General features: G+C 41.7%; 1 protein-coding gene across 3 annotated transcripts in view; it reads right to left on the reverse strand.

Annotated features, from left to right (window-relative positions):
* The window catches only part of LOC111982847 (rho GTPase-activating protein 32), a 28,802-nt gene extending 10,841 nt beyond the window's left edge, over window positions 1-17,961 (reverse strand). The window contains exons 1-9 of one of the 3 annotated variants that reach the window (XM_070434160.1): window positions 17,535-17,961; window positions 14,514-14,642; window positions 8,850-8,963; window positions 7,676-7,775; window positions 7,344-7,441; window positions 6,951-7,035; window positions 1,098-1,184; window positions 431-568; window positions 67-159 (exon numbers count right to left, since the gene is read on the reverse strand). In XM_070434160.1, coding sequence (XP_070290261.1) covers window positions 67-159; window positions 431-568; window positions 1,098-1,184; window positions 6,951-7,035; window positions 7,344-7,441; window positions 7,676-7,775; window positions 8,850-8,941 — 693 coding nt within the window. In that variant the 5' untranslated portion in view covers window positions 8,942-8,963; window positions 14,514-14,642; window positions 17,535-17,961. Of the gene's footprint in view, window positions 1-66; window positions 160-424; window positions 569-1,097; window positions 1,185-6,950; window positions 7,036-7,343; window positions 7,442-7,675; window positions 7,776-8,849; window positions 8,964-14,513; window positions 14,643-17,534 lie in introns of all 3 variants that reach the window. The other 2 variants (XM_070434159.1, XM_024014478.3) reach the window with 2 other exon arrangements.
* Window positions 17,962-24,179: the final 6,218 nt, after the last annotated feature.

Genomic DNA, 24,179 nt, shown 5'->3' on the forward strand with positions numbered 1-24,179 from the left:
ACGATCTATGGAAAATTGAATTCTGCATGAAGTCTAATTGAATAAAGAGAAACATGAGTAGCTCACCTCCATCCATGTCAGCACTGGACCACAGTTGATCTTGTTGTCAGCGATGGCTGAGAGACGGGACAGGTAGGCCGCCAACATCTTGGTTATTTCCTGAGGAGAATAGAGCCAGCGGGAATGAGTTAGGTTGAACGCAAAGCCAGGGGAGATATCTGATGTAATGTAACTATGACTGTGGAAGTGTCCCTAATGGCACTCTATTCCCTAATTAGTCCACTAGTTTTGACCAGTTTCCTGTGCACTGTTCAAAAGTAGTACACTATTTAGGGAATGGGGTGTCATTTTGGGATACAACCGGTCTCATTCACAGCAGATAGTATAATATTGCCAGTAGTAAGATTTAGTCCTGTTGACTGACCTCTACCTCTACTGTGTCCTTCAGAGAGTCAATGCGGGGCAGCTCAGTGAGTTTAGAAAAGCGTCTGTCATAGATACAAAGGTGGAGGTGTTTGTCCAGCACACGGAAGTCTTCATAGGAGCGCTTCACCAGCCAGCTCAGACTCTGAGACACAAACAGAGACAGTGAGCCTGAAATGAGACCAGACTGATAAAAAAAGTGAAGGAATCTCGGATAAAGCTACTGTACAAAGGCACAAAATGGATTATCCCAGCCTGTCTCAAACCTCTCCTCCTGGACCTGTAGCCATTCCATGTATTTGATCTAGTCCAGAGCTAGCAAACCTTGTTCAACTAATCATCATCATCAGTTTATAATTGGCTCATTCATCCCCCTCCTCTCCCCTGTAACTATTCCCCAGGTCGTTGCTGCAAATGAGAACGTGTTCTCAGTCAACTTACCTGGTAAAATAACGGTAAAATAAAATTAAAAAAGAAATTAAAAAAATCAAGCCCTTGACTACTTGAATCAGGTGTGCTAGTTCATGGCTACAACTAAATTGTGAAACGTCTGGGGGTCCCGAGAGGGTTGAGAAACACTGGATTATCCTACCCCCTTAGATATGAGTATCATTCTTCAGATAAAATGTTCTATGGGTCAGAAACTAGGGCCTAGCCCTCAAGCTCCATTATACCTGGCAGCAGATCTGAACCACGAAGAGTGGCTCCTTGGAGTCCAGACCAGCCTTCTTCCCCTCAGTCTGCTCCTCTGCAAAGGACAGCTGCAGGGGAATGGGTACAGAGAGATTAAAATAGTGAGGGACACCACACTCTAAATAATGCAGGAGTTTAATACAGCAACCTCTTTCTGTTTCTGAACTAGTGTGAAAGTAAAACACACACCAAATTCATGTTCGGTCACTTAGCTCACTCTCCAAACTCTATCAGTGATGGACAGTAGAGCCAACTGGGTAACACTATCATGGTTAGAAATTGGTTAGTTTGTCATGACCAGAAACATCTCAAATCTAATTGTATTATCTACATAATATATCAAAAAGAAGAGGCCCCTTTAAAAAATGTGTTGAGGTCCTTTGGTCTTGAGAGCTGCTGACTTCATGTACAATAAGAAAGAACTCTTAAGAAAGTGTGAATGTGCATTTTCAACACCGTGACACTGAGCCCTTGACATATGTTTTTCAACCCAAAAAAGAATGCAGTATATGAATAATATATAAGCAATTGAGAACCCCTTCAGCGTTTGAGAGGCTATGGAAATGTACCACCCCCCCCCCCCCCCCCCCCGTCCCATATAACTTCATAAACTCCTATACCAAGAGGAGATCAAAGCCTCAGGAATAGTAAGGGGTATACAATGATATCAAATACAGGCATAACTTCAAAGGCCTGCAGGGGAGGGGAGGTTTTGGTTATTTAGAACAGTGAACGGCTAATCTAGATACACTAGAGTTGCCCAACACAATATGACCTAGTTACCCATCACTGCTCAATAACATGGTAAACCACAGCTCCTTCCTACACGTAGCTATACAGAGTAACGAATCAATGCAAAATACCTTATTACAAAGCAAACATTTGAAATAGAATAGAAAATAATCAATATTGTTTGGAGGATGTCAACTATTAAAACAGGCTGGAAGAATAATCATTAGTCAATGAGTGAATTAAACAATAACATTAACTACGGTCATGTAGATGGAAAGATGGACGGTTGGCATGATAAGACAACAAGCATGAATCAATGATGATTAACAATATGTCAAGAGGATGTCTGGACAGAGAAACAGTCACATGGAGCGGAGTCATTTAACACTGCAAACTAAACTGAGTAAATTTAGTGTCTTACTTATGTTTCGTTTACGCTCTTTCTATCCCCCAACTCTTTTTACCAACGCATTTTAGCCAAGCAACTAATACTGACAACCTCACGCGGCGCAGCACAAATCCCTAAATAGAAACATGCCTGCAGTCATTAACTATTAATACACACATCTGGACCCAGAAACAGAAATTAATACACAATCGCATACTGGTACCTGCCAGTGCAGGCTCCTAACTGGTCCTCAGCTTTTAAGTCAGGTTACAACACAGCTGGATGTCTCCCAGACAATGTTCAACTGCAGTCCTGTGTCTCCAGATAGAAGTCACTAAGCTGAACCCATAGCTTCCTACCACTGGCTGGTGGATTTAGGACAGAGGAAAAGCATGGAGTTGCCTCTGGATTGAGCAGCGTTAAACAGATGCTGGTTGCTTTCATCTGTCCCTTAGGTTAAATCAAAATGCTCCCCTTCAGTCTGCCCTTCGCCATGAGGTGGATCCACAACATGCTTTCACTGTTTAATTACACCTTAATAGCAGAGAATAGAAATAGGGGAAACATCCCGATGTTTCTCTCTCCCTTGGTCCCGCCCATTCCCTCCTCATCTCAATCTCCCTCCCACTCTCCTTCCTTCCCTCCCTCCCTCTACCTTCCCTCATCCTCTCGTGACAAATGAGCTCTACAGTATATAGGCTAAACCAAAGCAGTTAGCGCACAACCATACGTAAGCCTGGCACAGAGAGAGGTGCAGGAGGACACAGACCACCCAGGCATTTCCATTTCAAATGATGCTTCTGTTAGAGATGGAAGTAATCTCGGGCAGAATCGACCCAGTCCGCTTTATTTGTTTCAGAGGCTGCTGTCCTCATGTTGTCATTCTGCCTGAGACCTGATCTGTCATATCCCTGCTGGTCTTGTGTGTGAGTTCTAGGATGAGTCTAGTCATGAGATCCACCACAGGGACAATGTTTTGACACTCCCTCTAATCTGTCAGCCCACCCTCTTAGGGTGAAGTCAGCATGTAACTTATAACACTATAACAGCAGTTAAAGGTCCAATGCAGCTGTTTTTATCTCAATATAAAATCATTTCTGAGTAACAATTAAGCAGTGTTGTAGTACTCGAGTCCAGGACTCGAACTTGAGTCCCAATTTTCATGAATTGTGACTCGACTTCTACTCGACCATTGGTGACTTGGACTCACCTTCCTGTGACTTGTATTTGCACCATGACTGGATTGGCTACTAAGATAAGCAGAATATTTGCAGCACTGGTTGCGCAGAGCAGTGAGGGTTCTGTTCTCTAGCTAGCCATGGGAATGGCGCACCACACTGGCACACGCAGCCTACATCAGCTGGTGAGCTGCAGGGGAGCAAGCGATGAGTGTGGGCAGACAAGAAGGCAGGCTCCACTCTGGCTCCACCTCCAATCATACACATCGCGCAAGCGACTCCTGCTTCCCCGTATTCACCAGTCGCCAGCCTACTATTTAGCTTTGCATGGTTAAGAAACACAAACTGCTTTACGAAATTGAAAACAATTCTATTGAGTTTAAAAGTAAAACAACAGTATAGCTATTGTCTTCCTCTTTCCCCATGAGTATTGAAAAGTAGTTTGTATTTGAATTTGTCATCTCGCTCTACCCTCCCACTTTCACCAGTCTCCCTTTAGTTTTCACTCTGGAATAAAACAACCTACACAAATATTAGTGGGCGATGTGATAAGGTGCGTCTCGGTGAGAGGTGTAGGAGTCAGGCGCAGGAGAGCAGGGATACTGAGAAGCGTGTTTAATATAATAATTATATATTCATAGTCCACCAATACAAAATTGGCACAGATCCCTCTATATAAAGGTCCCACAGTTCACAGAGGAGATCAGTAAAACAAAACCGAAACTCGTGCCAAATACACGGAGGAACAAACTCAGTTCCGAAAATAAACTACACGTGCGTAATAACGAGAACAAGAAATATCAACCATAAACGAGCGCAACAACCCCCACAAGCTTAATCCCGCACGAAATAAGGCAGGTAACAGGTGCCCTATATACACACAGAAATAAACGCAATTGAAACCAGGTGTGAAAATGAACACAGACAAAAAAAACAGAAAAGGAAAAAGGGATCGGTGGCGGCTAGTAAACCGGCGACGCCGAGCGCCGAGCGCCGCCCGAACCTGGAGAGGGGTTATCTTCGGTAGAAGTCGTGACAGGCGATTACAAAAAAAGTAGCAAATAATAATCTGGTCAATCTGACAGGAGCAACAGCCAATTCCGTCAAGAGACCATTCATCCCTTTAAAACATTACTGATTTGACATAACTATTGAACATTATATTAAAATAAAATGTGTGTGAGACTGTATGAAGGACTATTTGTTTCATAGGCTATAGTATATTGCAGGCAATTATGACCATTGTGCAACAGAAGGAAAAGCCACCAATACAAGCGAGCAGAAAAACAACAGTAACTAAAATACCAAATATGTCTAAAGAACCCTGAATCATTAATTTGGCTTTCAAAAGTAATATTTTTTTTTTTATGTGCACATAAACCAATATTAATGTAGTATTTTTTGTTAAACTCAGACCCAGTGACTCAGACTTGATCACTTGGACCAGGATTCGAGCACTGGGACTCAGCCATAGGGACTCGTGACTAGACTCGGACTCAAGCACAGGGGACTGGTGACTCGACTTGGACTCAAGGTTTAGTGACTCAACTGCAATTAAGTACCTTAATTAAAATCGTCAAAAAGAAACAAAAATTGCTTCTTAGCAAAGAGCAAATTCTCAAGCAAGAATTTAGCTAGGACTGTCTGGAAGTGGTCTGAGTGAAGATGGGACAGCTGAGTGAAGATGGGACTCACCCTGGAAAGGCCAAAGCTCCATCCCACCAAAACAGGCTGAAATTTCAGGCAGTCTTTTCAAACAGCTCTTACACTAAAAGGGCATTATCATTATTCTTTACATTTTTACAGTATTATTCCAACCTCATAGTGTGGAAATATATATAAAACACCAGAAAACAGAGCTTTTGACTGCACTGGGCCTTTAAGAAAACAGTTAAGCGTGTGTAGTCTAAGTGTCAGAGTGAGGCATGGCTGGTCTCTCCCTAGAGTGATATTGCTCTCCTAGCTCAGCTCATCTTCTCCTGTAGGAAGATCTCAAGGTCACAGACAGACACTTCTGTTCAGTAGCTACGCCCCAGCCACACATCTAATGTATCATAATTGCCACAGCTACAGTAGGTCAGCTATTCTATAGTTACAATGCACTGTGCTTGAGCTTGCATCAGCTCACACACATACATGTAATAGGTAATGTTATACCCCCCTACGAACATTGCACTTCAGTGAGGCGCTCTCAACGGTAAAAGCAAAGATGGTTTAGTACGACGATATGCAAAAAATGCTTCTCCAAGGGAAGAATTTTTCACTTCTCTCATTGAATTCTCAAACTCCGGTCTGGTTTGTCTGCTTCGCAAGCGTTCCTGGAAGTCTCGCGATGTTAGGCCTCTGGGTTTAGAAACTGGTAAAAGCATCAGTGTGCAAAAGTGTAGATGACTACTGCTCTCTGCTGTCAAGCCCACAGAATTACACAGGAATTATCCAGGCAATGAACAGCCACTTTCACAAATGAGTGAGCAGCCGCTTCCGCCTGACTGATTCAAATTATCACCACAGGCAAAACAAATTCTCACTCTCAACCCTCTGGAATCTGTGCTGACTAATGGCAATGAATCTATAGTTAAAGTGTCAGCAATAGGCCAATAGGGCCATCCTAAATGACCACCTGACGAGGCTATGGGATGATATCACAGGTGCAAGCTAAGCAAACAAAATAACATCTTATACAGTTAAATGTTCTGTTACATTCTACAGTGTTAAACATAACTCCCTGCACATAACTGCTCTCTCCTGCCACCTCCTGGAATCTGAAAGCTGCTACAGTTCACTCTCTCAACTACAGTGGTACTGACGCCTGTGGATGCTCCTACAGTAATGCTGTGTACCCAGAAAAATCACACTATTTCTCTGGCTGATACCATCAGCTTCATCCAACAAGTGCTGAGGATTGCAGGTTTAACCTGAGCTGATCGGACAGGAATGAATGCTACTTAGTGGATCAATGCACACACTGGATTAAATATTCATGAACAACATATTAAATATACTGATATATTGGATTTCATGTTGCTTATTGCCTTATCACGTATCCAATTTTATATTCAAATTAAAGGGATACTTCTGGATTTTGGCAATGAGGCCCTTTATCTAATTTCCCAGAGATAGATGAACTAATGGATACCATTTTTATGTCGCCATGTCCATTACGTAGGAAGTTAGATTTAATTTCGTGAGCCAATGCTAACTAACGTTAACGCAATGACTGGAAGTCTATGGGTATCCCGAAATATCACTTTAAGTACATAATGAATGAGATCATTTATATTCCATCTGTATTTTTTCCAAATATGGGAAATTGGAGAGTGGAATGTGGGTCGGGCGGGGACAGGATGATCTAAAATAATTAGGACAGACTTCTCTCTTCCATTAAGGGAATGAGGTATTTTGTGGAACAATTCACCATGATGTCCACTGAGCTACACATGAACTTGAGCCAAAGACACAATTACCAAATTACCAGCAACAAATGACTTCTGTTCTCTATAGAATGTATGTGTGTTCAGTTCCGGGCTGGGCCTCACCTGCACAGTGCCAAAGTCAACGGTCTCATAGTGGAAGTGGGCACATTCAGCCAGCCTGGGAAAATGACCTCTGGGGAACGTCAGCCTGAAATACAACAGCATCACCTCATCAGTATTCTACTGGCTGTTACACTGAGGCAGAAAGAGCTAAGAGGGAGAGGAGCGACGAGAGAGTGAGCATGAGAGAGAGAGCAGAGAGAAGGAGAGCAGAGGAAGAGGGCAGAGAAAGAGAGAAGGGGGAGATGGTAGTGTGAGAGTGAGAGAGCAAGTTGACCAGTCAGTCTCTGCCAGGCCCCAGCCCATCATTTTACTGCACTTTATTTTACTGCCCTGGTTTAGAGGCCCATTTTACAGCCCATAATAGACCGTTTCCGTGGGGACGGGAGCACCTACTTCTTCACGTTTTTGACCTTCATGCTGGCTGTGCTGACGCAGGAACGCAGGGTGGGCTCAGGCTCAACAGGAAGCTCTGTGACCTCATCACTCTGTACCTGCCAATCAACAACACACAATATCTGCCAATCAACACATACAATACTCAACATTCCTGACATGTAAACCAATTACAAGACAGTCAGCACTTTACATTTGCTGGTTCAATAATACTTAAAAGAAACCCATACTAGCAGTATATATAAGACTACATAGTAGTAGAGTTCAGAGACTGCTATTCCAAGGTTACAGTGCTTGTATCAGACCTCAACTAGTGATTATAGACAGTGTACCATGTCAGTTGTGCTCTCTTTTGGAGATTTCTCTGTTGGAGTAGTGCTCTTGTGTGGATCAGGCTGGGTCTCTTCTTTATCTGGTGTGATACACATGGCCCTACACAGGGAGAGGGAGGGAAGGACAGAGATAAACAAGGAGAGAAAGATGAAGAATCTGAATCCATAAATACATTACATTTGAAATACTTGAAATAAAAAAACAATTTTCCATAGAAGCCACCAGAGGGAGCCAGTGAGAGACCAATATATTTACATCATGTTTCTGGTGCTCAAATCATGACACTGCACCAGTGGCCCAGAAAACATAATGTACCCTGTGGTATTTACATCCTTGTTACTCTGGTGATAGCACATAACTGCACACGGGCTCAAATGGCTCCTGACTGGTACAGAAAGCTCCAGAGAGGAGTATAGCCTAGCCTACATACAGTAAACACATCATTGGGAAAGAACATACTTAGCCTGACAAAAGAAGCATCTCACACTTGGTAGGACCAAAACAAAGCTATAATGGCTTTTGTGTATGTTCGGGTAAGCAAAGCCTTTCCTTTGAGTAAGTCACGAATGCAATCCGCCCACAAGGGAGCGCCTCACAAAACCTGCAGCTGAAATCTGAGTCAGTGTGCTAGGCAGAGGGAGAAAAGTCCTTTCAGACCAACTTTTCTCAGGGACAATGAAGAAGAGTGGTTGCCTTAGATTTGTCCTTCCTTCCAGGGCTCAGACACAGACTGAGTGATGCAGTGATACAGTCTCATAGACCACTGCTCCTGAGATCTGCTAAAAAGGACAAGAACACTGGCACTGATAGAATGAGCTCATCTCATCTGCTGGAGAGCTGTGATTAAATGAGAGCCATCCTATCAAGGCCTGGTTGTTTTACAGCATACTTACAGTAGATAGACAAATGATCTCTTCTCTGTCATCGAAATACTGTAGCCATCACTAATGTCTTTTAGAATTCCTCTCTTTCCATCACTCTTCCTCCCCGTCAATCTCTCACGTACACATAATATACACACATGCTCGTACAATCACTCAAGCACACACATATCCTCAACTGATCCTGTATACGTCTCCTTTACATTTCTGGGTGTGATATCTGCAGAGTCCTGGTCAGCTGACATAGCAGCAGTACGGTACAGTGCAGCGTGAGTGTGAGAGAGTAACTCACCCCTCAAGGACGTCACAACTTCCTGGTTCTCCCTGATGTCCTGAGCCAGCATTCCCGATCACCGCGGCAACCCCATAGCCAGCCTCCATCATACTGCCTTACTGAAGCAGTCGACTGACGAGATGGAGGAGAGAGAGAGATGAGGGGGAGAGGAGAGTCAACCTTAGCTGGGAAGCTGCCAGACATTAACCCACTCTTAGCTGCAGCTTGCGCTGTTTAGAATAATTTCACGCCTTTTAAAAGATGAATGGTTAATGTGTCTATGGTAAGACAGGCATTCAGTGAACAAGTAAATACACACTTCCTACACGTCAAATTGTTTAATTCAAAACAGGTAATATTGAAACATTTCTTTTTAAAACAATCTGGAATCCATCCATACTGCAGGTGAAGTATTGGGACTTGAATGTGTGGCTGGGTTTGGAATGGTCCTTAAACTAACCCTTCATGATGAGTTATCCCAGAAGGGATAACAAAAAGTACATACTGACCTCTTAAACATTACAGTTAGAGAACACCCATTTTCAAAACAATTAATACAGGTCTAGGAGGAGCACTACATGGGAGCTTTAGGACTCTCCTTCCGCCAACATGTGTCTATGACTATGTTTGGCACCATCCTGAGAGGCAGAAACCAACCCCACCAGCATGGGAGTGTTGTGACAGCCCCCATGAGGACATAGTTCTGGTGTCAAGGTCTCCGAGCCATCATCCCTAATACAGCTCTTTATAGCCTGTCAACAAATAAAAGGAATGCTCTGACAGAGCGAAACAAACACATAACACAGCCTTCTAATCTTTCCATAACTAGGCCTCATGAAAGGCAGTGCTGGGATCTGAACTCACATCTTAGATATTGGGCAAACACAGTGCAGTTGTAACCAACCAACCCTGCTCCTGGAGTGCTACAGTATGTGCATTGTGCACACAAAGTACCTCAGTTGTACACCTCAGCACTAAAACTCCCCAGCCAATCAATACTGAGGTAGTAAAACAGGAGTTTTCTCTTCTCCAATCAGAAGCTGTAATGATGACCATAGAGATGTTTGGAGTAAGGAGTAGTAGATAGATACATCAGGCCAGCCATTACAGTACAGGGTAGCAATTTCCCCAAGAGAGCAGGCAGAGGGAGGCAGCCCATTGGCCCGTAGCCACAGAGTGGTGCTCACTGCTGACAGAGTTCCACACAGCCCTCTGACTCAGCACAATGTGACCAGCCAGAGACACTGGCCAAACCAGACCCACTCCACACGCACAGATCTACTATATTCTACTGTACTCTCACCTCTCTCCAATGGCAGATGAAGCCTTTCTATAGGATATCCTATCAAACATTAATACAACAAATATTTGAGAGGATAGCATGATGACACAAAAAACAAGCAGCGATTTATCTGAAGTCCCAAATGTGTCCTGAGTCTCTCCAGGGATAGGCTACATTACTTTGAAGATGAACAAAGTAATACACTAGTTTGTATGTACAGAATGTTTTTGCCATTCAGTATAGTCTGGCAATCTGTCAACCATCAGAATGTTTGGTCCAACTTTGTTTGTCCATTAACCTTTTCAAAAGCACTATAATCTTTTCACTGCATTGCATTTATTCCATTATAAAATGTAACATGCCCGACCTTGATTGTTCAGAATGGAGAATGTTTCTTCTCAGATAAGGACATCCTGTGCAGGACATTTCTGTGTAGCAGACACTCTGCACCGCCTTATGGCAACATGACAAGGTACATCCATTCATTTAGGATATCGATAACATGGCAATGCAATTCAATTTAATGAGAACAGATTTTTTTGCCACGTTAAATTAACCCATACCAAATGTGAGGCATTGGTAATGTCCCAAATGGCACCGTATGCCCTACATAGCGCATTTCTTTTGACCAGAGCCCTATGAGTCCTGATCAAAAAGTTGTGCGCTATATGGGGAATAGTCTGTAATTTGGGACATTATCTTTCCCCTGCTTATCTGTCAGTCATACCAGACTGGTCATAGTAAAACCATCATCCTGCAATGTACAGTAGCGGTAGCTACAAGACATCTTGTTCACCACTTGAAGGAAGCTCTCCATTTCTGCTGCCTAGAGACAGAAACAGCTCTGATCTGGCTTTGACGACTCTGGCCTAAATGGTACTCCAGGAAAACTAGGGCAGCCTACGCAATTCTGCATGCCGTTTATGAAACCTGTATTGCAATTCATGGGCTGGAGTGAGGAATTGATGCCCACACATTATCTCGAAGAGAAGAATTTCATGACACGATCCTCTGAAGCTTCATATTAGGCACACTAACATGTTAACCTAATGCATTTGCTACAGTGCTGTGCTGTATGCATGTAGGCCAAAAGCTTTAAGAGATGTGGTGTAATATATCTAAGGGAGCCGCTGGGAAGAGAGAAATGACTGTTGTTTCACCTCATACTGTTATGTTGTTCAGTTTCTCTGGGGTCACTGAGCAGCCCCCACCCAGACAGCTGAGCTCACACACACACACACAGGGGTGTAGGCAGTACTGTATTCGTCAACAACATCTCCATGGGTTTTGATAGAGGCGCTCCCTAGTGTATGTTTCCATCTGGCTGTTGAGGGGAAAGTTTTGCACTCTCATTCGGAGCTCTGGAATGCGGTCATAAAGTTAGACGCAGTGGAGAAGGCCTGGGGTTGCTATGGTAACCTGCCGGTTGTGAGCTGCTCCTCTTCTCGACTGATGAGGAAGCCGGAAGAGGAAATGAAACTATGTACTATGAACACAATACTGTACTATGAACACAATACTGTACTATGAACACAATACTGTACTATGAACACAATACTGTACTATGAACACAATACTGTATACAGTACAGTGGTGATTGTGTTTATGGGCTTAAAAACCTGATTAATGCTATTCTTCTCAGGGAGGAGAATCATACGATTCTATAATCTGATTTACATCTACTACAGTGGGATTCATTATGTTTCATCTCATGATGAATTTCATAGCTGTATAAATCATTATTTGTCCCATTGCAGACACACACAATGAGGATTAGAAATATAGTATAAAGGTCATAGAATATACTGTGTCCAAAAATACAGGAAATTCATTTATTTACACACAGTTTCTTACCATTGAGAAAAGCAATTCAACAAAGGACCGACCGTAAGCCTACTTGAATGTTGTTCAAATTTAATCAGTTAGGTATGTGAGAGGAATTGTTTAAGCTTAGTTGACACAGGTTTGGTGCTGGTAGTAACGTTTAAACGCCCACACCTGTAGAAATACACTTTTTCAAGCTGAAAGACGATGGCCAGAGCTTACCCATGATGCAGCACAGCGATTTAAGTCAATAAGTCATCGTTTTAGTCAAAGTATGATATACAGTATTTGGGCTTGAAGGGACAAATCCGAACTGCCCACTTCACGCAAATCCGTGAGAATGCAGTGTCTTTTCCTATCAAGTTAAGTTTTATTAGTCATATGTACGGGATACACATGGTATACACAGTCCAATGAAATGCTTACTTGCAGGTTGCTCCTCGACAATAAGAAATGCAGTGTCTGTTCCTATGACATGACAAACTCTATTCAGCCTACGTTTCGTTTCATGGCTGGGTTTTATTTGAATTTTACCACCCACCATGTTTATTAATCAGAAACTGCTGTATACCTCTTCGTGACTGAGATGAGCCAAACAGCCTTGTGTCCACTTGGCTGCCTGAGCCATGGAGCAAATTAAAATATGGGGTGCAAACGTGTGTTTCAGCACCTCCACTTTCTTTTATCTGAAAATGATCATAATCCATTGGATGTCAATTTTCAAAACATATTTTGATAGTCTGTATTAAAAAATATGACAATTTTATCAATTCTAAAATTACGTAATATGATAGCCCCCCCATCGCCCCAAGTTTTGCTTCACTACACGCTCCACTGCTTTTGATTTGTTTGCTATTCAGATAATGAGCAAAGACATTCTAGCCTATCATTTCACTTCCCGGTGAGAACCATGAGCACGGGCTGACTTGGCTTTGCTGTACCGCAGCCGAAGGTTGCACAGTGACCATTAACATGTAGAAAATCGCATATCAGTAGTCATCATCTATTACCGGAGCTTTATCTTATTCTCTCTAACTATTTTGATGGCGGATTCGCGGCCACAATTTATGGAAGATACCAAAACTTTGGAAACAACGAAGTTAAAGATGCTGGCAGAGTTATTCCACCTCAAGAATTCCATTTGGCGAAAGGCTTGGCACACGCATACTCAGGCCGACTGGCTCTTGTTCAGGCAAGTGAGAAATAAGTGCACTCAGGCTATCCGGAAGGCTAAAGTTAGTTACTTTAAGGAGCAGTTCTCGTTCTGTGGGTCTTCTTGGGGTTACCAAGAAGTTCTGGAAGTTCTGGAAACGGTTAAAGTTCTGGAAACGGTTAAAGACCTGGAGAATAAACCCTCCTCCTCACAGCTGCCCATGTCCCTTAATGTTGATGATGTGGTTGTTACTGACAAGGAGCACATTGCTGAGCTTTTTAAATCACCACTTCATTAAGTCAAGATTCCTATTTGACCCGTGCCTCATTGCCCGTCCAACATTTCCTCATCTCCCAGCCCTTCTAATGTGACTAGCCCCGATGCTCCTCCCTCTTTTTCCCCTGCCCTGCTACAAAGTTTCTCCCTGCATGCAGTCACTGAGTCTGAGGTCCTAAAGGAGCTCCTTAAACGTGACCCCAAAAAAACATCTGGGTCAGATGGTTTAGATCCTTTAAGGTTGCAGCCCCTATCATCGCCAAGCCAGTCTCTCCTCTCTGGGGAGGTTCCCATTGCATCTTTTAATTAAAGGGGAGATCAAGCTGATCCTAACAGTTATAGGCCAATTTCTATTTTGCCCTGTTTATCAAAAGTGTTGGAAAAACTTGTCAATAATCAGCCCTTGATTCTAAGCAATGTTGTGCTGCTATTTTTATGGACTTGGCAAAAGCTGTTGATACGATAGGCCGTTCCATTCTTGTGGGCCGGTTAAGGATTATTGGTGTCTCTGAGGGGTCTTTAGCCTGGTTTGTTAACTACCTCTCTCAAAGAAGGCAGTGTATAAAGTCAGAATATCTGCTGTCTCAGTCAGTGCCTATCACCAAGGGAGTACCCCAAGACTCGATCCTAGGCCCCACTCTTCTCAATTTACATCAACATAACTCAGGCAGTAGGAAGCTCTATCATCCATTTATATGCAGATGATACAGTCTTATACTCAGCTGGTCCCTCCCCGGATTTTTTGTTAAACGCTCTACAACAAAGCTTTCTTAGTGTCCAATAAGCTTTCTCTGCCCTTAACCTTGTTCTGGACACCTCCAAAACAAAGGTCATGTGGTTTGCTAAGAAGAATGCCGTCCCCACAGGTGTGATTACTACCTCTGAGGGTTTAGAGCTTGTGGTACTCACCTCATACAAGTACTTGGGAGTATGGCTAGACAGTACACTGTCCTTCTCTCAGCACATATCAAAGCTGCAGGCTAAAGTTAAATCTAGACTTTGTTTCCTCTATCGTAATCACTCCTCTTTCACCCCAGCTGCCAAACTAACCCTGCTTCAGATGACCATCCTAAACATGCTAGATTACAGAGACGTAATTTATAGATTGGCAGGTAAGGGTTCTCTCGAGCGGCTAGATGTACTTTACCATTCGGCCATCAGATTTGCCACCAATGCTCCTTATAGGACACATCACTGCACTCTATACCCCTCCGTAAACTGGTCATCCCTGGGTTGCTCCTCTTTTCAGTTCGCTGCAGCTAGCGACTGGAACGAGCTGCAAAAAAAAAAACATTCAAACTGGACAGTTATCTCTATCTCTTCATTCAAAGAGTCAATCATGGATACTCTTACTGACAGTTGTGGCTGCTTAGCATGACATATTGTTCTCTCGACCTTCTTGCCTTTGTCTGTGCCCAATAATGTTTGAACCATGTTTTGTGTTGCCACCATGCTGTGCTGTCACATGTTGCTTCCATGCTATGTTGTTGTCTTAGGTCTCTCTTTATGTGTGTTGTCTCTATGTCGTGATGTGTGTTTTGTCCTATATTTTTTATCCCAGCCCCCGTCCCCGCAGGAGGCCTTTTGAAAGGCCGTCCTTGTACATAAGAATTTGTTCTTAACTGACTTACCTAGTTAAATAAAGGTTAAATGAAATAAATATAATAAGACAGACCAGTGGTTTCCAGCTAGCTAAGGTTAGCATGCTAGCTAGCTACACTGACAGCTGTCAGTCCCTTATTTGTTGATGTTTATCAACTCCACGTGGAGATTCCCATACCCAATTCGCGAATATGTACAAGTAGCCTTCTCCATTCTTTGGGGGTGGAACCTAAACGTGCATTTCCTCTCTAGGACAGGAAATTACATCTAAATAGCGGTGGAAACTTCCTCTGGGGGGTCCTTTAATATAACTCCCAATACCTCTACCCTTTTCGAATGAGCCTGCCTGTGGAGTCATTTTCAATATAGGCTTATCTTCAATATGGTTTTACTCATGAGAGATACAGCTGTGGCATAGTCTCCTATCCCCTACCCTGATCATTAACAAGCTTGCACACAGACTATAGTCACCTTTGACATTCCACAGTGAGTGAATATCTGATCCATTTATATGATATATATGATCATATACACTACTTTTCAAAAGTTTGGGGTCACTTAGAAATGTCCTTGTTTTTGAAAGGAAAGCACATTTTTTGTCCATTAAAATAACATAAAATTGATCCGAAATACAGTGTAGACATGGTTAATGTTGTAAATTACTTTTGTTGCTGGAAACTACTGATTTTTAATGGAATATCTACATAGGCGTACAGAGGCACATTATCAGCAACCATCACTCCTGTGTTCCAATGGCATGTGGTGGTAGCCTTTTAAAATTATAAACTTGGATGAGCTAATTGATCATTAGAAAACCCTTTTGCAATTATGATAGCACAGCTGAAAACTGTTGTGTGGATTAAAGAAGCAATAAAACTGGCTTTCATTAGACTAGTTGAGTATCTGGAGCATCAGCATTTGTAGGTTCGATTACAGGCTCAAAATGGCCAGAAACAGCAAACTTTCTTCTGAAACTCGTCAGTCTATTCTTGTTCTGAGAAATGATGGCTATTCCATGCGAGAATCTGCCAAGAAACTGAAGATCTCCTACAATGCTGTGTACTACTCCCTTCACAGAGCAGCGCAAACTGGCTCTAACCAGAATAGAAAGATGAGTGGGAGGCCCCGGTGCACAACTGAGCAAGAGGACAAGTACATTAGAGTGTCTAGTTTTGAGAAACAAACGTCTCACAAGTCCTCAACTGGCAGCTTCATTAAATAGTACCCGCAAAACACCAGTCTCAACCTCAACAGTGAAGAGGTGACTCCGGGATGCTGGCCTTCAAAGAGGCCTTGAAATACATCCACAGCTACACCTCCAATTGACTCAAATTATGTTAATTAGCCTATCAGTAGCTTCTAAAGTCATGACATCCTTTTCTGGAATTTTCCAAGCTGTTTAAAGGCACAGTCAACTTAGTGTATGTAAACTTCTGACCCACTGGAATTGTGATACAGTGAATTATAAATTAAATAATCTGTCTGTAAACAATTGTTGAAAAATTACTTGTGTAATGCACAAAGTAGATGTCCTAACCAACTTGCCAAACCTATAGTTTGTTAACAAGAAATTTGTGGAGTGGTTGAAAAACAAGTTTTAATGACTCTTGACTTTAACTTCTGACTTCAACTGTAAATACAATACCCAACATCTGATTTGGACCAAACGTTTTTCTAACAATGGGTTAAACCTGAGGAATCCAAAGGAATGGTCAAAAGCGTTATAGTATCAGTTCTCTGTGTCTGACAAGTAGTATGGAGCTGCGGCTTGAAGTATTGTTTCTTCATCCTATGTAATATATTCCCAGTGAAATTGGTGATGTTTTTTCTCCTGTTCAGAGAAATTAGTAATCGAATTTGTTAGGTTTATGTCTCATCCCACATCCTGATATTACCAGGTTCTGACAACTAGATGAAAGCTTTCACCACCCTGTGAAGTTCATAACTTATTTCATCCGTAGTCTAATTATCTGCATGGTTTCCCGAGTTGTAGAGGGAGGACCACATCAATTTCACGTGACTCCAAGTTAACTTCAATATGATGGTTATTATATCAATATCTCCGCATAAAGGCATTTCCACCGCAATTTTTCACATAATACATTTACAATCTGAGATGGTGGGTGTCATGGCTTGCTGAAATGACATGGAACGACCCTGTATTTATAATTACATGACAATATTTTAGGTTGACTATAATTACATTACACAATTGATGATACATCACATGGCTCACTTTTATTTTCCTGCATAAGTAAAAACAGAAAATGCATCACCTATGCCATTCATTCCAATTAGACTTTTGGGGGGATTTCTCCCTAACCAAGATGGCTGCCATTTTCGCTCCAATATGAAACTTTGAGGGTTTATAACCCCTCTAGCATTTTAATATGATCTCTATGTAGTTAGCATGTCATTACATACAACATACTTATCTCATAACCTTCAAAAGCCACAACATTCATTCACACCCTAACTTTCTCACTCACCTAAAACCAATACACACCACATCACAAGTAGCCTATGACGACGATAGTAACACTTTGAGATGGTCTTTTAAACATACCTGTAACCGTAGGACAAACCACCATGCGTCTCCTCTATCTTTTCCGAGTCGCAGTGTGCCGCGCAGTTCACCACTATTGAGGGTTTCGACAGCAATGACTTTGATTTTTCAGCATCGCACTACGAAGCCCAGTTCGCACTGCTTCAGTAAAAATGTGTAAAAAGTCAGGGATTCGTCGATGAACATGTCCTAAAAAAGAGACCATGGCACTGAAACCGTAGACTCCTATGCTCTGCACCCGACGCTGTGAGCGCGCAAAACCAGGCTGGGCGCGTACTCGCAGGCAAATTCAATGATTCCTTAAATTATTCTAATCCTAGTGCCCTCAACTGTCCTAGTAGGCCTACATCAGAGATCAGGTTTCAATCGCTCTTCCACTCCCAACAAAGAAACAAAAGTATGTGTACTATGTTGTGGATGATTTATTAGAAGAAAGATATTTGCTATTGGCAAACAAAAAGGAGCCTTGTCAACTATTTCATCAGTGGATTTCAGTATATAGGTTATGTTCACACATTCGCACCCATGTTGCAACCTGGACTCGGGAGTAGTCGTCACATAGTAAGGACAAATCCGGGACACTCCAATTAGTATGATATATTAAGTATGGTATGTATTAATTTGTGGATGTCTATCATCCATTTCGTATGATATGTTACAAACAACAATGTGTATGATACTGTATGTTACAAATAACAATTCGTACAATATGAGGGCAAAACTAAAAGCGTGAACCATTTAACTATGGCAAGGTCACTGGGAATATGGCCAAATACAAACAGTGTAATGCAATCGAACAGGCAAAACGTCAGTATAGAGACAAAGTGGAGTCACAATTCAAAGGCTCAGACACAAGACGTATGTGGCATGGTCTACAGACAATCACGGGCTACAAAGGGAAAACCAGCCACGTCGCGCACACCGACATCTTGCTTCCGGACAAGCTAAACACCTTCTTCGCCCGCTTTGAGGATAACACAGTGCCACCGATGCAGGTCGCTACCAAGGACTGTGGGCTCTCCTTCTCCGTGGCCAACGTGAGTAAGACATTTAACCGTGTTAACTCTCGCAAGGCTGCCGGCCCAGACGGCATCCCTGGTCGCGTCCTCAGAGCATGCGCAGACCAGCTGGCTGGTGTGTTTACGGACATATTCAATCTCTCCCTGTCCCAGTCTGCTGTCCCCACATGCTTCAAGATGTCCATCAATGTTCCTATACCCAAAAAAGCAAAGGTAACTAAACTAAATGACTATCACTTCTGTCATCATGAAGTGCTTTGAGAGACTAGTCAAGGATCATATCACCTCTACCTTACCTGACACCCGAGACCCACTTCAATTTGCTTACCGCCCCAATAGATCTGACGATGGAATCACCATCACACTGCACACTGCCCTATCCCATCTGGACAAGAGGAATACCTATGTAACAACGCTGTTCATTGACTATAGTTCAGCATTCAACACCATAGTACCCTCCAAGCTCATCATTAAGCTTGGGGCCCTGGGTCTGAACCCCGCCCTGTGCAACTGGGTCCTGGACTTCCTGACGGGCCACCCCCAGGTGGTGAAGGTAGGAAACAACACATCAACGTCGCTGATCCTCAACACAGGGGAATCACAATGGTGCGTGCTCAGCCCCCTCCTGTACTCCCTGTTCACCCATGACTACATGGCCACTCATGCCTCCAACTCAATCATCAAGTTTGCAGACAACACAACAGTAGTAGAACTGATTACCAACAATGATGAGACAGCCTACAGGGAGGAGGTGAGGGCTCTGGGAGTGTGGTGCCAGGAAAATTACCTCTCAGTCAACGTCAACAAAACAAAGGAGCTGATCATGGATTTCAGGTAACAGCAGAGGGAGCACCCCCCTATCCACATCGACGGGACCGCAGTGGAGAAGGTAGAAAGCTTCAAGTTCCTACTATTGTTGTGAAATTGTTAGATATTACTTGTTAGATGTTACTGCACTGTTGGAGCTGGAAACACAAGCGTTTCGCTACACCCACAATAACATCTGCTAAACACGTGTATGTCACCAAAACAATTTTATTTGATTTATTAAAATGTGCAAATGTATGATATGTTACGAATTCCAATTTGGCATGTCTAACGTTGGCTAGGTGGATAATGCTAACGTTAGCTAGGTGGCTAAAGTTAGCTAGGTTAGGGTTAGGAATTTGGTTAAAGGGTTAAGGTTAGGGGTTAGGGGAAGGGTTAATTAACATGTTAAGTAGCTGCAAAGTAGCTAAAAAGTAGTAAGTAGTTGCTAATTAGCAAAAAAATTCCATGATGATATTCAAACATGGAACCTTTGGGTTGCTAGACGTTCACGTTATACGCCTACCCATCCACCCCATTCACCCTACTTTTGTTTTTGCCTTACAATTAAGTAACCATCTGTCTCATGTAACCATACCAAACGCACCTAATAATGCTAATTTGGATTCGCTGATTTACATTTAGTATATTACGTCTACTCTGAGACCAGGCTGCATAAACACAACCCCATATCTATTCTACTACATGCCACTACCCACTTCATATTTGTAGATACAGTCCATTATTACTATGCATTCTAGCTTTTTTATTTATTCTATTCTTGCTATTTTTGACTTGACTCCTTTATTGTTGTTATTGAAATTGATGAATGTACTGCGTTGTTGAGGGAGCTAGCACATAAGCATTTCATTGCACCTTTTATACCTGCTGTAAAGTGTGTATGTGACTAATAACATTTGATTTGAATTGTATTTGTTTTATGACACTGATCATTTGACAGGACAAATAACCTATCAATGTGCTGATTTCAGTATGAATAAACTACATGTATATGAACTTGTCAGTGATCAGTGATGTCTATAAGCTCAGTATATAATTCATTTAAAAACATAAATTCTCAATTTACCTGGTAAAATAAAGATAAACAACACACTCAACACAGATGATATACTAATGACATCATCTGTGTGTACCTACTATCAACAATAAGGCCTAAGAGACCAAACGTCTTTTGCCTAAGGCAAAACACTTGACTTGTATGTTTACGCTACACTAAGTAGACAAAACATTAAAAAGACCTGCTCTTTCCATCACATAGACTGACCAGGTGAATCCAGGTGAAAGCTATGATCCATTATTGATGTAACCTTTTAAATCCACTTCAATCAGTGTAGATGAAGGAGGAGGAGACAGGTCAAAGGATTTTAAAGCCTTAAGACTATTGAGACATGGATTGTGTATGTGTGCCATTCAGAGGGTGAATGGGCAACAAGAAAAACATGTAAGTGCCTTTGAACAGGGTATGGTAGTAGGTGCCAGATGCTGCTGGGTTTTTAATGCTCAACAGTTTCCCGTGTGCAGCAAGAATGGTCCACCACCCAAAGGACATCCAGCCAACTTGATTTTAACATGGGCCAGCATCCCTGTGGAACGCTTTCGACACTTTGTAGAGTCCATGCAGATGAATTAAGGCAAAAGTGTGTGTGGGGGGGGGGGGGGTACAACTCAATATAAGGAAGGTGTTTCTAATGTTTGGTATACTCAGTGTATATGCAGACAGAAAGTGATTTGTTTTTGCCAAGCCAGAGAGGAATTTGAACATGAGTGCAAAGGCCAATGTGTTGTGATGACATACCTCATTCACTGTCAGTATCTCTCCAGTTTAGTCATTGGGTGGTGGAGTTCTCAACACTAGACTCATGACTGATGTGCCAGGTTTCACATTGTAGTTGAACAAGACTTTATTGTTACATACTGTAAGTGGAAAGAATCCCTCTTAGCAATTTGTGGAAGTGATTTCAACTTAACATCATCTTCATTTCATATAGGCCTACAGTACTTTGTATGGTCAGACTTTTCTATAACCCACTATATACCAATTGTATGAACTGTATGCATCTGACTAGATAGCTTTACAATAATATATATAAATACTCTAAATAAATACTTATTATCTAGCCCCCAACCATGGTGTCTGGCTCTCTATCCAACACTCACACCTTGTGTCAAGTAGTTGAAACTACACCTCTACAGTTCAGACAGAAGTTCCATTTTAGTTTGTTGATACAAAAATAACGCAAGCACATACATAAGCACGTTTTAGATTTTTATTATATCAAAATACAAAAATTTAAGAGGAAAATATTACATTGGACTAAGCGTTGGAAATTGACACATGATGGAGATGAACGCAACGCTGCTTTCCACTTATTATTGGCATGCCATGGATCATCATAGAACATGCTGTATGTCTATGTCACAAACCGCTCATCAGCCAATGATACAACAAATTTGCCAATGCCTTTTTTAATAAACGTATGCCACTTTGTCTTGAGCCTATGCCACAGGTCATAAGCCTTTGTCACCTATTCTCTAGAAGCCACTGGTGGTATTAGGCCAGTGCGTTTATGCTTTTTCTTCAGGGTTTATTTTGAAGAAGAAATTCCATGGCAGTTGAACATGAAGTGAGCAACACGTGATCCCAGACAATATTGAATTCCCTGGACAACAGTGGCAAAAGAGAAAATCAACACAGACTAGTATTTTACATAAGGCTTTGGTACAGCACCATACAGTAGATGAGTTAATTGCTCAAACATAAAAGTCTGTAAGTGTAAATAATTCCTGATGTCAACAAACATAACTAATGATGAAGCTCCAAATGCATCCGCAGGTTATCATTGTAAAATAGACAAAAGTAAAAATATGTTTATGTTTTTGCTTTGGAATATTTACATCTATGAAACAGTCTTGATATAGATCAATTGTTTCAGTTGAAAAAGGCATATTTGAAACAGATTATGCACAGAAGAAGTCACATATAAAATATAGAATGTAAACGTGATGGTACAGCACACGCACATGCCTCAATGGATGAAAATATGCTTATACAGACTACATATTCTTCCTTTAAGCACTACTGGCTTGAGGATGAGGAGCATTAGTTAAACAGTCAAAGATGTAGCACTTATTGTTACAGTTAATAATACATTCTTTTCCTCAGTGCTGGACACATGGAAAAAAACAGAGAACATAGAAAAACTACATTATTTCATTTTCTGTCTGATCACAAACAGGTTGAAAGTTATGACTGAGTAGCTGAAAGGTCTTTTGTATTGTTCTCTACATGCAGATAAATATAGTTAAATCAAATTTGCTCTAAGTATAATCATACCAGCTCCTACTTATGCACTAAAAGCCTTAAGCAGAAAAACACAAAATAAAAGTCGACCTAAGAGTACAGGATCTTAATTTGATCGCCCTGTTGCAGGAGAACTTTCCTGCAATGCATGATATTTCATACTTGTAGTGTATTTGAGGTTTAAAAAGGCTTCTGAAGTTTGTTAATTTCCACTTTGACATTTCAGACTTGAGTTTCCCTTAAGAAAAAATATATCAGCCCCTACAAAAAATGTCCATTAACTTTAAATCACTATAATAATTCACATTTCTCTTGCTGCAGGATTTATTTCCTTGCTGTAGCAAATTGGCTCAAATTAAGATCCTACATCTGTACCTCCAAAGCAGCCCTCTACCATACGGTATGTATTTTTGTTGTTGAAAAAAGCAAGAGAGCCCGGAAGACTACATACATTAGTAAAAGTCTATATGAAGAATTGTGTCAGCAATACATTTACCAAAACATACGAGAAGAATCAGCTTTAAATACAAATGCGCTGTTTGATGAATTACTCATATTGGCTATTACTGTTACAATACTGTCATCCCCAATAGGAGATCTTTGTGACAACAGTGGGAGAGAAATCACATAAGAAGGTTATGCCCCTGCAGTAGTGTTGCTTTGGAAAAACAGTGTTGTCCATCAAAAATAGTTTTGACCTGTAGGAAGTGATGGAGTGTAGAATGACCTCTCATGCCCTGATCATGGGCTCAGATTCCCTCCCCTGTCTGCATGTTACATATTTAATACGGGAGCAAAAGTACTGATAAATAACTTCACACCACGTTAGGGTTTCCCCATCTAATCTGGATATTATATCTCCCCTTCAACACAAGTAAAACCACTTTTGGATAGAGGGAACCCTGGAAGCACAGACAGAGGCTGGAACAGAGACGGAAACTAACTATCTGTTCCATTGCTACCATTATTCTAAGTCTCTTTGATGTTATTTTTTTGAATTGTCACCACACTATCTATTGCCACTATCTGATTCACATCAACACCAATTTGCTCATTGCCAATCACGCTAAGTTTATAATAGGGACTTACAACGATGGAACTAGTTGAGTTGGTAAAACACAGAGGACTTCAAGAGAGTATGGGCTCTGATCTACAGCACCACAGAGTTAAACATAGCACCAAGTCATAATGTTTTGAAAGCAACTACGTCCTAGTAGCACGTACGTCATCTCTAGCTAATGTAAACACGACTTCGGTTGCAGCACATTTACAGTACCCCATAACTATTAGATTGTTTGTGTGGCTCTCTTTTGTTTCTCTCATACTTTGGACATCTGGAGGCAAGTGATCATGAGTGAATCTACTGTGTGCTGTTAAAAAAAAAAAGTTGTTCTTGTTTCAGATAAGGTTTAGATCAGCAACGACACGTTGATGATTTCAAATTGGTATTCATTCACATACTATACAAAATGAAGGAAATAACTACTACTTGTGCAG

The sequence above is a fragment of the Salvelinus sp. IW2-2015 genome, linkage group LG22 (assembly GCF_002910315.2).
Source record: "Salvelinus sp. IW2-2015 linkage group LG22, ASM291031v2, whole genome shotgun sequence".
Taxonomy (NCBI): Eukaryota; Metazoa; Chordata; class Actinopteri; order Salmoniformes; family Salmonidae; genus Salvelinus; species Salvelinus sp. IW2-2015.